At 43.2% G+C, this 15119-nt stretch overlaps 1 protein-coding gene across 1 annotated transcript in view; it reads left to right on the top strand.

Annotated features, from left to right (window-relative positions):
- Positions 1-9237, top strand: part of tspan4b (tetraspanin 4b) — a 30069-nt gene extending 20832 nt beyond the window's left edge. The window contains exons 7-8 of the mRNA XM_061090427.1: positions 8387-8470; positions 8780-9237. Coding sequence (XP_060946410.1) covers positions 8387-8470; positions 8780-8848 — 153 coding nt within the window. The 3' untranslated portion in view covers positions 8849-9237. The remainder of the gene's footprint in view (positions 1-8386; positions 8471-8779) is intronic.
- The last annotated feature ends 5882 nt before the right edge of the window (positions 9238-15119 follow it).

A 15119-nucleotide genomic window follows, 5' to 3' on the forward strand; every position in this document is an offset into this window, starting at 1 on the left:
TTAATCGATAAAATAGTCGTCAGATTAATCGATAGAAAAATAGTCGTTAGTGGCAGCCCTACTTAATATTAAAAAAAATTCAAGTTTGCTGTGAACATAGCAGTCAGGCCTCTTATTTCAGAAACAATGAACCGTAACAGTTTGGTTACCAATAAAAGATAAGCGTACTACTTCTTTGCTTTCAGCCAGCTACTCAAACAAACAAGCAACAAATTAACAAACAAACAAAATACACAGGCAAGTGTCGGCCTACTTTGAAATAAATTAAACACAGAACTTTGTAGGGCTATTTGAGTCCTCCTCATATTTGTGGAAAATGTATGAAATAAGAAGTACCCTATTTTTAAATAAATAAAACCAAATAGCTGCAGCATAATCGTGTAACGGACTAGGTTTATGTTTATGTTCGGTTTTGACTTATGTTCAGTAAAACACTGTGTTGAAGGAGCGTTCTGATGTCTGAGGATCAGTGAAGGCGACGTATGTTCAGTAAAACACTGTGTTAAAGGAGCATTCTGTTGTCCGAGGGTCAGTGAAGGCGTCTGGGTGGGACATGTGACTGTTTGGACCAATAGGATGGTTGCTTGGGGATCGGGGCCATGTCTGCGATCGGGGCTCAATGAGGAAGTGAAGTGTTGTTGATGTGCGCGAGTGACGGATTTTTATTTTTTTTTTAAATAAAAAAACCATGCGACGCTTAGCCTGGCGGGGGGGGGAGTAAGGCCTGGCGGCCCGCCAGGCCTATACAGCACTGGGGGAAACCCTGGTATAACTACATATAAAACTTTATAAGCTGTTTTATAAAATCTGTTTTGCGGCTCCAGACATGACAAATTACTCAAGGTTTTATAGTGGGACAGATAAAACTTCAATCAAACAATTAATCATGATTATTCTTTTGTCCATATTTACAAATCACAATATGTGTAGCAAAGCAAATCAAGAAAATATATCAATAGATACTGAATCTCTGAGGTGTTTAGGGCCAAGTACTCCAACTTCTGTTTTGTCCGAGTTAAATGGGACTAAATTGCAGGTCATCCATGTTTTTATGTCCTAATAACTTGCATTGCATCCATTAGGGTGAATAAAAAACTCTGAAGTAAGACAAAGAGGTTTCCTTGGTTGCATCGGTGCACTAAAAATTGTGTCATGGTATACATAAGGGGTGCCCACACTTTATAGGCTTGTGAGCTACTCTTGAAATTACCAGCTCAACAAGATCCACCGACCAGATTATGTTGGTATTCCCCCCCCCCCCCCCCCCCGCCCCCGGCCGCACGTAACCCCTCTTTTTTTGCCGTCGCAGCCACTTCCCTTGAGTGGTTGGCAGAGCAAGTTAATTCAATAATTATGCAGACTTGGTGTATCATAGCTTGATTGCTGTCCGAGAGTGTACGGAGAATTTGTTTGTAAAGTCCCAACAATATTCCTTGATTGGTCATAGGATTTTGTATGATGGATCTGGATCTGAGTCTATTCTGTGGCCAGTTTGTTTTGTTGGGTTCCACAGAATAATGAAACTCAAGGCAGAACTCAGAGACAGACAGTTTGTCATTTAAAGTGATTTATTACAAACTCAGATGAAATTAAGGTAGATGTAGCGAGTCAGGCTGGTGGAGAGCAAGGCAGGCAGTTGGTAACAGGCTGGTTAGGAGTGGACCTGAGGACCAAAAAACAAAGCAAGACAAGGCAAGGAAAAAAACACTGAAAGTTGGTGAGGAGTCGACCGCTGAGGTAAACTGAACGAACTGGCTACATTGAGGGCTGGATTCAAAACCACACAGAACATTAAAAACTGTACATCACAGGCTGATTCATCTTGTGTGAATTTCATCACGGCAGCTCATAATGTGACTCAGTACTGTGGCCACGTGCCTGTATGCACTCCCGACAACATCTGGGCATCTCTTACCAGACCTGGATCAGGGCATCAGTGAGCTCCTGGACCGTCTGTTGCGGAACTTGATGCTGTGGATACCTTGATACATAAGGTCCCATAGATGCTAAATAGGATTTAGGTCAGTGAGGGCCAGTCAATGGCAACAATCCCTTAATCATCCAGGAACTTCATACACACTCAGGCCACAGAGCATTTTCCTGCAACAGGAGGAACCCAGTGCCCACTGCGCCAACGTAAGGTCTGATAATGGTTCTGAGGATTTCATCCCGGTACATAACAGCAGTCCCCCTTAGTATATGCCTCCCCAGAACATCACTGACCCATAGCCAAACCAGTCATGTGCTCAGTGTAAACCTGGTCTTATCTGTGAAGTGGATGGAGTGCCATTGGTGCCCCAGCCAATTCTGGTGGTCTCTGGCCTGTGAGCAGAGGTCCCACTAGAGAACGCCGGACACTCATACCAACCTAATGGAGTCAAAAAAGTAACTTTCTCAAGTTCTGCTTTCTTGGTGGATCATGAGAAGGATTGGACCAGAAACAGTCTATGTCACTGGAGAGATGGTCTGGGTCCGATTCCTGGACCGGTCATAACAATTGTTCTGAAGAGCGTCCCACAGCTGATAAGTGAAAAATTTCGGAATTATTTTAGAAATATGTTACATATCAGTAAATTCAGGTTGTTGGTTTAGAAAAAGAAATATATATTTTTTTTAAATGACTGCTATCTTTGGTGTCCCAATACGGATGGACCCTATGTGCCTGATACTTGGTCTCCCGGAGGGTCGGATCACTGACAGTAAACACAGGAGACTTTTCAATATACTGTCTTTTGCTGCTAGAAAGAACATTCTACTCTTTTGGAACAAGAATTTTGTTCCAACAAAAAAGTCATGGCACAACATTGTTATGGATTGCATTCCTAGTGAATACATCACGTGCATGCTTCATTCCAAAATAGACGCCTTCTATAAGGTCTGGGACCCTTACTTGCAGCATATCGGGCCCACACTGTCATCTTCCTTGCTTCGTGGATTTCCCAGATCAGCCTAGCCTGTCTATGTGACTTTGTCTTAAGTGGTTACGTGCATCATGTTGCCTCGCTATGTCTGTATGCTCTGTATTGAGTCCTATCTGGACTCTGCCTTGTCTTGATGTGGGGGACTGATGGGGAGAGGGGGGCGAGCTGGAAAATCTGCCCACTGTCATTTATTCTTATTTTCTTAATTATTTTCTATTTACTGTATCCACATGCCCACATTCTGTTGTTTCCCTTTTCTGTCGTGTCTGAGCAGTTCTGTATGTTTTGTGTTGTGTAAAAAAATTTAATAAAAATATTTTTTTTTTAAAAAGAAAAAGAAATAATTAAAGTTTGCTTATAAAGGTTGATCTGAGAGAAGCTGTTTCTTTGCTGCTTCTGAGATTTCTGTGCATGAGATTTTTTAGAGGAGCCTAGTGTTATTCTTAATGAGTCTGCAGTACTATTAAAAAGATCATCAATCTCAGTGGAATTAAGGTTTTAGAGGACTCCTCTGTCTTGAAAGGTTCATTCATTTACTTAGACAGCCTTGGATTAGAGAGATCCTACATTTGACAGGGTTAGTCTACGTCTACATTACCTGTTTTGTTGTATGTTTGCAGAGGTTGATTTAATTTTTAAGGTTTTTTTTGTGGAACTCCTTTGCTTATTTTTGATTTACTAGCCAGCCATTTCCTCGGCTCCTGCCCCCACCTTCCAAAAGATCAGGCCCTTCAGTGACTGAGGTGGCTGTGAGGAGCCGCACCTCCTCTTCATCAGCCCCTCACCTACGAATGCAGTTTAACGCATCTCTCCCTGGATTCAACAGTTCCATTCCCCTGCAAGCCCTGGTGGACTTGGGGGATGATGACATTGATGCTTCCTTCGTGTGTCAAGCTGGGATCCCAACTGAGCCCTTTCCAACCTAAATTGGTCAACACAGTAGATGGTAAGTGGTGGGCCCACATAACTCGCCACACCGTCCCACTAGATCTCATTCTATCTGGCAATCATCAGGAATCCATTACTCTGTATGTCATCTTGCCACCCCAGATCCCCCTGGTCTTGGGGATGACTTATGCCACAACCCCCATATAAATTAGTCCTCCGCCTCTATAGTCAGTTGGAGTGTATTCTATCACTCCCACTGTCTCCAGTTTTTCTTAAGCTCTCAGGAAAGTCACTAAAACCCCCCACCTGAACATCCCAAACTCTCTTCACTCCCCTGTGTACCATGACTTGGGAGAAGTGTTTAACAAACAGCAGCCCTCAGTCTCCCTCCACATAGACCCTATGACTGTGCCATAGATCTGCCTCCCGGCGCCCCTCCTCCCTCTAGTCACCTCTACAAACTCTCCTGACCTGAAAGAGGACATGGAAAAAAATATTATTCAACCATCCTCTTCACCTGTGGCGGACGGTTTCTTCTTTATAGACAAGAAAGATATTAAAGATATTAAATGAAAAAATATCTTCATCCCTTTAATGGACTCTGCCTTTGAGCTCCTACATAAGGCTACAGTGTTTTCTAAACTGGACCTCATAAAGCCTACCACCTCATCAGGATCTGTAAAGGGGATGAGCATAAAGTTGTGTTCAATACTCTCCTGGGTACCTCATCACGCCCCAGCCGTTTTCCAGGCCTTGTTTAATGATGTCCTCCGGGACATGCTGAACCGGTTCATCTTTGTGTACCTGGATGACATCCTCATCCTTAATCACATTTAACATGTGAGGTTAGTGCTGCATCGACTCTTAGAAAACTTATTATTTGTTCAAACTGAAAAAAGTGAGTTCAACATGTCTTCTGTGAAATTTCCTTGGTATTAGTGTCGGAGTGTGTGAGGGTACGCTGCCGCACGCTGGCTGCCGCTCCTCTTGACACTTTGTTACCGCTTTTGTGATTTATGTGACTTTTTAAAGCTATTTTATTCGGCGGACTTTGGATTAATAGAGCCTGCCTGCTCTACTGGAGTCCTTATTCTGTGATGACTATGGAGCTGGGGCTCGCCAGCCTGTGGTCGTTGCCAGACGGCGTGGCTTGTGTTCTGTTTTTTACATCGGTGCTGGCAATGATTTCATACACCGTTCCGCAGCTACGGCGTTGGCGCAGCTTCATGGCTCCGTCCGACCAAGGGTTTAAAGCCCTCTGTCAAGAGTGTGGGATTTTGAAAAACAGACCTCCCTACATCCATAGAGGCTCACGCCGCGGCTTCAACGTGAAATCAGGAAACAAAACAAACCTCGGAGTCATCATCGGAAACATCGCGAGACTACCCAATACTAGGCACAATGGAAGACACGGAGTGGATCGCAGTGTATTACGGAGCTTTCAGGGATTTCCACCCCGAGCTCTGTCTCCTACCACCATGGAGCTGCTAAAGGCACAATCCCTCACTAATAAATCCCTCCTTATATAAGACCATATTCTGGACAAAGGGCTTGACTTCATGTGCCTAACCGAAACCTGGCATAAACCAGAAGACTACTCCATGCTTAATGAAGCATGCCCCCCTGGCTATAACTACATGGAGAAGGCCCGCAGCTCTGGTCCTGGTGGTGGACCAGCCGTCATGCACCGGGCTGAGCTAAAACTGTCTCCTCTGCCAATGCCTGATCTTTCCTCTATGGAATGCCTGGGCTTCAAATGCAAATCTCCATACTCCATGACAGTGCTTCTCATATACCGTCCTCCAAAACCAAACCCATCTTTTCTACCTGAGATAAGTGATCTCCTTACCTCTCTCTGCACAATGTCAACTAACATTGTCATTGTTGGTGATTTGTCGACAACCCCTCCTGTCAGTTTGCAGCCGATTTCCTGAGTGTGCTTGAGTGTCTTGGGCTGCAGCAGCATGTTGAGGTTCCTACTCACACCAAGGGGCACACTCTGGATCTGGTTATCACTGACTCTGCTTCCATCAGTAACCTACAGGTCTATGATCTCGGTGTGTCCGACCACAAAGTGGTCTCAATGGCCTTAACTTTTATGCTGCCTACTATTAGACCTAGGCGTCAAATGTCTTTCCAGAACTGGAAAAGCATTGACTCGGCCACTATGACCATGGATCTCCAGCTCATCACCTGCCCAGCCTCTGCATCAATGGATGAATTAGTGGAACTCTACAATACATCCCTGAGAACTGTTTTTGATCTCCATGCCCCTGTCAAGTCACGTGAGGTCAATTTCTCACGCTCGGCTCCCTGGTTCACACATGAGCTAAGGAAAAACAGCTGGGCGTGCCCTGGAACGACGCTGCAGACACTTTGGGCGCACTGTCCATAAACTGGCCTACCGTGAGCATCAAAGGGCCTACTCCAACTCCCTTAAAGATGCTCGCTCACAGTTCTATTCCGGGTTAATCAATAAAAACCCCGGCAACTCCAAACAGCTTTTTTCCACCATAAGCCATCTCCTGAAACCACAACCACCCTCTTCAACTGAGGCTACAGAGGAGCAATGCAACAGCTTCATTGACTTTTTTAGATCAAAGGTCAACACCATTCGCTCTCTGATGTCCAGCTATCCATCTCTGCTTCCCTCTGACACCAACACCTTATCTACGAGTGTGCTGTCTCCTCTACATCTCACTGAGGTTCAGGAGAGCCATGTTGAGGCAATCCTCAAAAAAGATGAAATCCTGTACCCTGGACCCCATTCCCACTGCTCTGCTCAAGTCACATATTCCCACTCTCAGTCCTTTCATCACCAAGGTTGTTAACCTTTCCCTTCAGTCTGGCTGTGTCCCACCTACTCTCAAGTTGCTATCATCCGTCCCCTTCTCAAGAAACCCACCCTGGACCCAGAGGTTCTAACCAATTACAGGCCTATCTCCAACCTTGCCTTCCTGTCCAAGGTGTTAGAGAAGGTAGTCGCTTCTCAACTTCAGGACCACCTCAAACATAACAACTTGTTTGAAAAGTTTCAGTCAGAATTTCGTTCAGCCCACAGCACTGAAACGGCTTTGCTCAGGGTTACGAATGACCTGCTGATGACAGCCGATGCAGGATCACCCTCACTCTTCATCCTCCTGGACCTGACTGCTGCATTTGACACAGTGGATCACACTCTCCTCCTAGAGCGCCTCTACAACGCTGTTGCACTATCAAACTCTGCACTCAAGTGGTTTCAGTCCTACCTCTCTGGCAGAACTGAATATGTCTCACTGGGAAGATGCAAGTCCAGACCGCTCCCTGTCTCCTGTGGTGTTTAGCAAGGGTCGGTCCTCGGCCCCATCCTCTTCATTATTTACATGCTCCCCCTCGGTTGTGTCATCAGCAAACATAGGATGTCCTTCCACTGTTATGCTGACGACACACAGCTTTATATCAAAACTGCCCCAAACCCCTCTGCAGCCATTTCATGTCTCACCGCCTGTCTTGGGGAGATAAAGACATGGATGAGCAGCAACTTTCTCCAGTTAAACAGTAGCAAAACTGAAGCCCTCCTTGTTGGCACTCCACACCAGGTTCAGTCATCCTCCATAACTCAGCTCACCTTCGACGGTCAGGTCATACCCCTCTCCTCCACAGTCACTAATCTGGGAGTTAGGTTTGATCCTCACCTGACCTTTAATGACCATATAAAACACATGTGCAAAACCTCCTTTTACCATCTCAAAAACATCTCCAAACTCCGCCCCACTTTAACCCTGTCAGATGCAGAGAAGCTCGCATTCATCTCCTCTAGACTGGACTACTGCAATTCACTTTTCACTGGGATCACTGGCAAGAACATCCAAAAACTGCCATTCATTCAAAACAGCGCTGCCAGGATCCTGATGAGAGTCCGTAAATATGAGCACATAGCACCAATTCTCCACTAACTCCAATGGCTCCCTGTCTCAACCCGGATTGACTACAAAGTCCAACTCCTCACCCATAAATGCATAAATGGACATGCACCTCCCTACCTACAAGAACTCATCACTCCCCAAACCTCCACCCGCACCCTCAGATCTACAAGTAGCTCGCCCCTTGGGTTCCCAACACCAAGCTCCGCACCATGGGCGACCGGGCCTTTTGCTCAGCAGCGCCTCGCCTATGGAACGGTCTCCCTGACCACCTGAGGGCAACACAGACCCTGGACTCTTTTAAGACTGGCCTAAAAACCTTTTTATTCAAGAAGGCGTTTTTACTTTGAGTTGAGTTTTAGGACTTTGATTTTAACTATCTACTTGTGGCACTCTGAGATTCTCGGATGAAGAGTGCCTTACAAATAAAATGTATTTATTTATTTATAATGCCAATTAAGCTTATTGAATTTAATTTAAAGAGTCCCTCAGTGCGTCAACCTGTTATCCTTTACTATGATTTTCTATGATTACTTGCAATCTACCTCTCACTTATCTGTGCATTTCATCTGTTCATGTTATTCTTCTTCTGCAATACCTATTCCTTTCTGTGTGAGCTTCCTTGCCTTGTGGCTCACGTCCCTCATGCACTCAATGTCTGTTTGTCACCTGCAGCCGTGCTATCAGAAAGCCAGGCAGTGGCTGCTAATTAACATCCCCTCAGTCCTGGTGTTTGGAGTCTGTATTGGTGTTGTACAGGTACGTGTCACCAGTACTTACTTTATTTTATATTTCAAAAGTAATTGTCAACTGAAAACCTTGTATTTCTTCTGAAAGTTATTGTTTCTCCATCTCGTAGGCCCATAAAACATATTTTATTAAGCTCTACACATTTATTCACACACATTACATTGTGTAGTATTTGTTTGACAAGGATGCAAAATTAACCCAAGAGCTGTCGTATTTGTGTGTGTGTGTGTGTGTGTGTGTGTTTAATTTATCTGATCTCTGATTGTGTGGACAAAGATTAAATATGTATTTGCCCTAAACCTCCTTTTCTCTTGTCAGATTTTGGCTCTGGGGTTCTCCATGATGATGTATTGTCAAATTCTGTGTGCAGAGAAGCACTTGGACTAAGTGCAGACCAGATGTACGCTGTCCTGTATTATCACAATCTCTTCAAGAATCTAACTTTGGGTTACAAATTCCATGTAGGATTACCCTCAAAGCCAACACGTAATAGACATGGGGCAGTATAAACACAGAAAGCAACAGACTGAGGAAGAAGAAAATGCTGGTTGTCTTTATACCAGTTATATGAATTTAATATCATGCACCTCACCCTTGCTCAACAATGATGTTTTTTATTATCTGTGGCATCCTTCAGCTGCCAGGCATAACATCATAACATAACATATCATCACAATTTCCTACAGTTGCAATCAGAAATATTTAACCCCCCCACCTCAAAAGACATTATAGTTATGTGGATGAAAGCTAATGATAATAAATGACAAAAAAACTCATTAAACAACAAAACATATTTATTGATACATATTTAAGTTATTTTGACAACAGAAGTTGACTTAACTTTGAACTTTCAAATGAAAAATGTAGCTCTTTTAACACATGTCCATGTGCAGTATTATTCAACCACCAGCTTCAGTAGTTTGTGGTGCATCCTCTAGCTTTTGTTACTTCTAACAAACGTTTCCGGTAAGTGCTGACAAGCTTCTTACACCTCTCGATCGGAATCTTTGCCCATTCTTCACATGCAAAAGCCTCTAGCTCAGTAATGTTTGATGGCTTCAGTGCTGCAACTGCCTTCTTTAAATCCCACTAAAGATTTTCAATCGGATTTTAATCTGGTGACTGAGAAGGCCACTCCAGGACGTTCCAGGATCTTTTTCTCAACCAAGCTTTGGTTGGCTGGGAGGTGTGCTTGGGATCATTGTCTTGCTGGAAAGTACAATGATCACCAAGGTTTAATTTGTCAACAGAAGGCATCAAAATATTTCGGATTGCAACTGTAAATGCATTGCTCCTCCAGGGAAATGCTGGCTCCAATGTCCTCTTAAAACTTAAAAAAACACATCTGCCTCTTCTTGTTTTACAGCATCTTGTTTCTTTTTTAGGACATGCTATAAGATTAACCTAATCATTAACCCCAACCGGATGTCAAGAGTGAAAGAAAGTAAATCTGAATCATCTGGTTGTGTGTTAGGGCAAGCATTATGAGGGGAAATGCTTTTTGGAAAGCAGGCACCACTGTAAAACAAAACAGACAGAGAGAAATCACTGAAAGAACAGAAAATAGTCATATAATATAATCATATAGTCAGATAATAGTTTTTTAATAATTTCAGGACTTGCATCTTATGCACTTTGAATCTTTTAATGTGTCTGCTTTAGTAACTCTACAGCCACTCTTATTTTAATCTAATTTATCTAACCATTATCCTTTATTGTCCGTATTTACCATATACGTCTATCGAACCTTATCTTTTTCATTGGAGCATATACATATAGATTATCTGTTAAGGCTGAACAGACAGATATGGCAGTAGTATTTTATTGTAGTTTACAATTTGTAGACTAGTAACAAGGTTGCATGCCTGTTCAAAATGTGCATGACGGTGCGTGGCACACTGACAAAAAATAGCCAGAATGGATTGGCACTTCCTAGGAGTGGAATGATTCAGGCTGGCCCTGTCTTCTTGTGAACTAAATTGGCTGTTTTATTCAGTTTGGTTGATCTAAGAAAATAAACCACTTCTGGAAGAGCGGTAAGGCTTAAAAATGTATTTAAACAATGCCTAAAGAAGCTTGTTTCTCTGTGCCACTAGCAAAAAGGGATAAATATAGAGAAGGATTCAGCTGCACTCACTTCTATGTTCATTCTTTGTGATCAACAGAGACCCATCTAGAGCTTTGTAAAACTATGGCATGAATAGGTCTGTATTTACTGACTTTGCTTTATTTTGATTAATAAATGTTCCAAAAAATAAAGGAACATATCAATGCACCAGGGCTCTTTTATATTTTGTATGGTGGGGGGGGGGAACTGAAGCCATACTCAACAAAAGCAACACAACACACACTGCATGAAAAGAAGAATTTGTGTCATTAAGTGTCGTGGAAATTGTTGGCGCATTTTTCGGTTAATGGCTTTTCACACGAATCTGCAGGCAGCAAAGGAAACTCTCAGGAATTGAAGCAGGTTTACAAGTTTCCTGCAGTTTTCAAGCCTGAGATCTGTTGTGAGGTGACCCCCTTGCTCCTACGCCTAGAGGAGGCTTTCACATGCAAATGACAATGCTCTGAGCTTCACAAATGCAAATCAGGATAGTTTCCCCCAGAGCAGATAACACCTTTTTCTAAAGGCTCCATTATGCTACTACGAATCCGTTACGGACGGACAAACGGACAGATCGGACGGACACTTTTTCATTTTTACTTCTCCGTGTTGAAAATAATTCACCGCCAGAACAGTAGGTGGCGAAACGGAAGACAAGCTCGGAGAAGCCTACCTCACGAGTAATCAGAAGAAGTCCACTCTGTTTATTTACTTATTCCCCACTTACACACAGTGTAGGCTACGATGGCAACTAAATAAAATAAAGTGACACCCAGCAGGTCAAAATGCTGATGTAATCGTTTCTTAGCGCAGTAGTTCCCAGGTCTTGTTTCCGAACTGTGTTGCTAATTCCACAGCTTGAGGCTCCGTGTAGCTTGAAGCTAGACAGAGCTAGCTAGCTCCCCTCCGAGCTAGCTTCAACCCCAGCTTCCACACACAGTCAGCAGGGACTCCCGACACTAACTACTACCCAGTGTTTGCTTCTAACCTGGCGGTATTGTAGAAACAGTGTCATGATAAAAGTGGAATTAAAGTCATGACGGCGGGTTTTTGCACTGTTACTACCGCAGTTAGCATGGTGGCTAGCCCGCTAGCCTAGCCCGCTAGCGCCGTTTTGAAAGCTCGTTATAACCGTATGTGACCGTGCACACATGCCGTCAGTACTCTAACGAGCCACCGGTAGTCGGACAACCCCGCTGGCTTAACACACACGTCACATTAATCGTAGAATCGTAGTTGTGTTTGTGTTTATTGTGAACCAGGAAGTTTGAGGTCCGGAAATGACGGCGTAGGGAAATGATGTCGTTCGCGTACCAATCACAGGCAAAGGCTGTCCGTGGGGTCTCCGAAATAAAGACGGACAGTTAGAAAAATCAGAGGTGCACGAAAAGCTGTCCGAGGCGCTCGGAGAGGGCGTTCCACGGCGGATAGGGCGGTCTTATCTGTCGGTTTTTTCTTAAACGGAGAAGTATAAAGGAGCCTCTAGTGCATCTCACCCCCTTCTGTATGTGCCTCTGGTGAAAAGGCAGCCTGTGTTCACAAAGACAGTGAGATGGTTAGAGGAGGCCTGTGAGGCACCTGCAGGCCTTTTTAAGGTAACTTTGATGGGCTTAGATTGTTTCTCTAAGAGAAACTAGTGTGCACCACGGATTATATAAACTTCTGTGTGGCTCCACTGTCCCAACAAGGACTGTCTGCTGTAACCCAAATAACAAGCCATAGGTAACCACAGACATCAAAGCCATCATAATGAGAAGAAGAGGACTTTCAGAGGTGACAACAGGGAGAAAATGAGGACTATTCAGTATAAAGTAGCCTTAAGAGGCACCAACTAAACTATCTGGCTGAGTACACCAGGCTTAAAATATATATAAAACCGGAAATTGTCAATTGTTCTTAAATAAGTTAGTGTGCTATAATGAATTACATTGTATACCACGAACAAAGGTCAATGCTGTCAAATGAAACAATGCACTTTATTTAAAAATTTTATTGTCATCCAAAACAATCCTGAATCTCAACCACTGTACAGAGTGGCATGATTACAGTCACTTTTTCAATTGTGCTGGTTAAATGCACAGAGGATTTGTTAACCACACATCTACCAGCAATCCGCTCAACAGGAAGAAATGATGCTGGGTATGATGTGTCTGTGCCCTGTAAGCTCCAAACTTCTACCTGTTTTCCATAAAAATATCTGTCCTCCCAAAATACTGGCACCATATTCACATGTCAATGGCAAACTAAGCTATTTTCCATGAATTATAAATGCTACCTTTTTACCACTACTTTCAAAAATGCTACGAAACATTCATTGACTTACTGATTTATATTTTCAGTGTAATATTTAATCCCCCATGGACTGCACAGTGACAAAACACAGCAGCTGCCTGTTTGGCTACAACATACATCTCTGCTCAGTTTGATTATTATTGTAAAAATAAAGAAGAAACAATATAGAGCTGAAATTCCTTCATAATTTGAACTTCAATTGTCTTATTGTTTTTATTAAACTTTCTCAGTATTCCATTAAAACACTCAACACTTTTATCCAAAGCGTATGTAAATTTACTTAACACCAGAAATAAACTGGGCCTCAGTCACATACTCATCCCATATGAAGGTGCACTTTAAAAGCTGTTTTAACCGCTGCTTTAAGATGACAAGGACAGTTGTGAAGATTAACTGTGAAAACCTCACGTCACTCGCGTCATCAGCTGATGGGCTCGTCCAATCACAGGGGCAGCTGTGGCTGAGGGGTAGAGTGGTCGTCCTCCAACCTGAAGGTCGGCGGTTCGATCCCCAGTCTGAACCATCTGCATGCCGAAGTGTCCTTGGGCAAGATGCTGAACCCTCAATAGCCCCCCATAGAATAACAAAGTGCTGCAAGTAGATGCACTGTATGAATGTGTGTGTGAATGGGTGAATGTGAAACTGTACTGTAAAGCACTTTGAGTGGTCTTCATCAGACTAGAAAAGCGCTATATAAATACAAATCCATTTACCATTTACCATTTGTGAAGGCAGAGTCTGTATCCCACAGACATGAAGCGGTTCTTGTTAGCATGGTCGAAACGAGTAACTCTGTTTTCGGGTTAAATAACTTGCTGAAGTCAGACCAATAGCAACTCTTCTACCAGCCAATCACGAGTGACTTTTCGTTTCAAGGGTCTGTGGTTTCCTCCAATGGTGAGTAGAGAGAGGCTCTTGCCAGCGGCTTGACTCCGATTCATATGCTAATTAGATCACACCGCCGCTCCGCGCGGCTTTGCGAGCCCCCCCGCGGCTCTCTCCTTTGTTCTCCAGATCCCCCACATGGACCGTTCACGCCGCTTCCCTTAAGTTATTGTCACTGGCGAACGCGGATGTCACGTCATGGAAACCGTAGGTAAATGCAAGAGATTTCCTGGGACAGTAATTCTGCTTTTCGTCTAGTGACACAATATGCCAATCCTGTGGCCTGCAACGAGCATGTAGCCTCAATGTGACTGTTGCAACTTTCATTCCGTTTGACTTTTCCAAAGAGATGTTTTAGGTGTCGCAAAAAACTGGTGAAGCAGTATAAGACATTACTTACACCATATACAGTCGCCTCTGTTTCTCATAAAAAGAGCAGAAGGAGCTCTGGGTCTCAGTTCATCCTCATCACTTGCTGCTGAATCTGTAAATCAGTTTGGTCTGGACCAAGCTCCTTTATCCTCTTTTTTTCTTGTTGGAGTGTTTTTGGAAAGAAATCCCCGGATTCGCCGCAGTTCCCCTGAAGTCAGTCAGATCACAGCGGAAATGTCTTAGTGATGCCGAACGTACCTAAGACAACAAGGGTCGACCAATCACATTAGGTTTACAAAACGTAAATCAATACCTATTGGTTGTAAATAAAAATGACATAAAAGAAAATCTACAACTACCAATAAAAGAGCAAGCTGAGGGCCCATGGTTGATAAAAACTTCAGGACCTGCATTCACATCTACTTGGCCGTTGCCCCACACCCATAAGTACATGCATTTTTTTTTTAAATTAACCAAATACAATTTGAGTTCAACTTATATTTAATGCTCACAGGGGCTAACGGTCTACCAGGAGCATTGTATGAGTAAAATATTATTATATAATTCCGTTGTGTTTAACATTTTTATACAGGCTCCTTTGTCTCAGAATGTTAGAGGGGTTGTATTGACCAGCTGCCACTGTGTTAGACAGATAAAAACATAGTTGTTTTTGATTGTAGATAGATGGATAATGTTGATTATTCTTTGTTGAAAGGTTGAAAGCACCACCCATTACTATCGGCTAAGTACTTTTTGCCTGGTCCTTTCCATTGCCTGGTCTGGCAGATCGAGGCTGGTTGACAATCAATGATTTACTATTTCCTTTTTCAGTATGTACTAATGTACCACTGCCTTTACTACCAAGTTTTAAACAAGAATACAATCTAAATACTCTAAACCCAAACTGTCAAATAGCTTCTGGATGCTTCTAAGGTGAGAAATAGCCAATTAAAGGTTGCTTTTGATTTTTCTTTCAACTGAAATTCCATGTTGTGCTCTTCA

This window comes from Limanda limanda, chromosome 17 (assembly GCF_963576545.1).
Source record: "Limanda limanda chromosome 17, fLimLim1.1, whole genome shotgun sequence".
Taxonomy (NCBI): Eukaryota; Metazoa; Chordata; class Actinopteri; order Pleuronectiformes; family Pleuronectidae; genus Limanda; species Limanda limanda.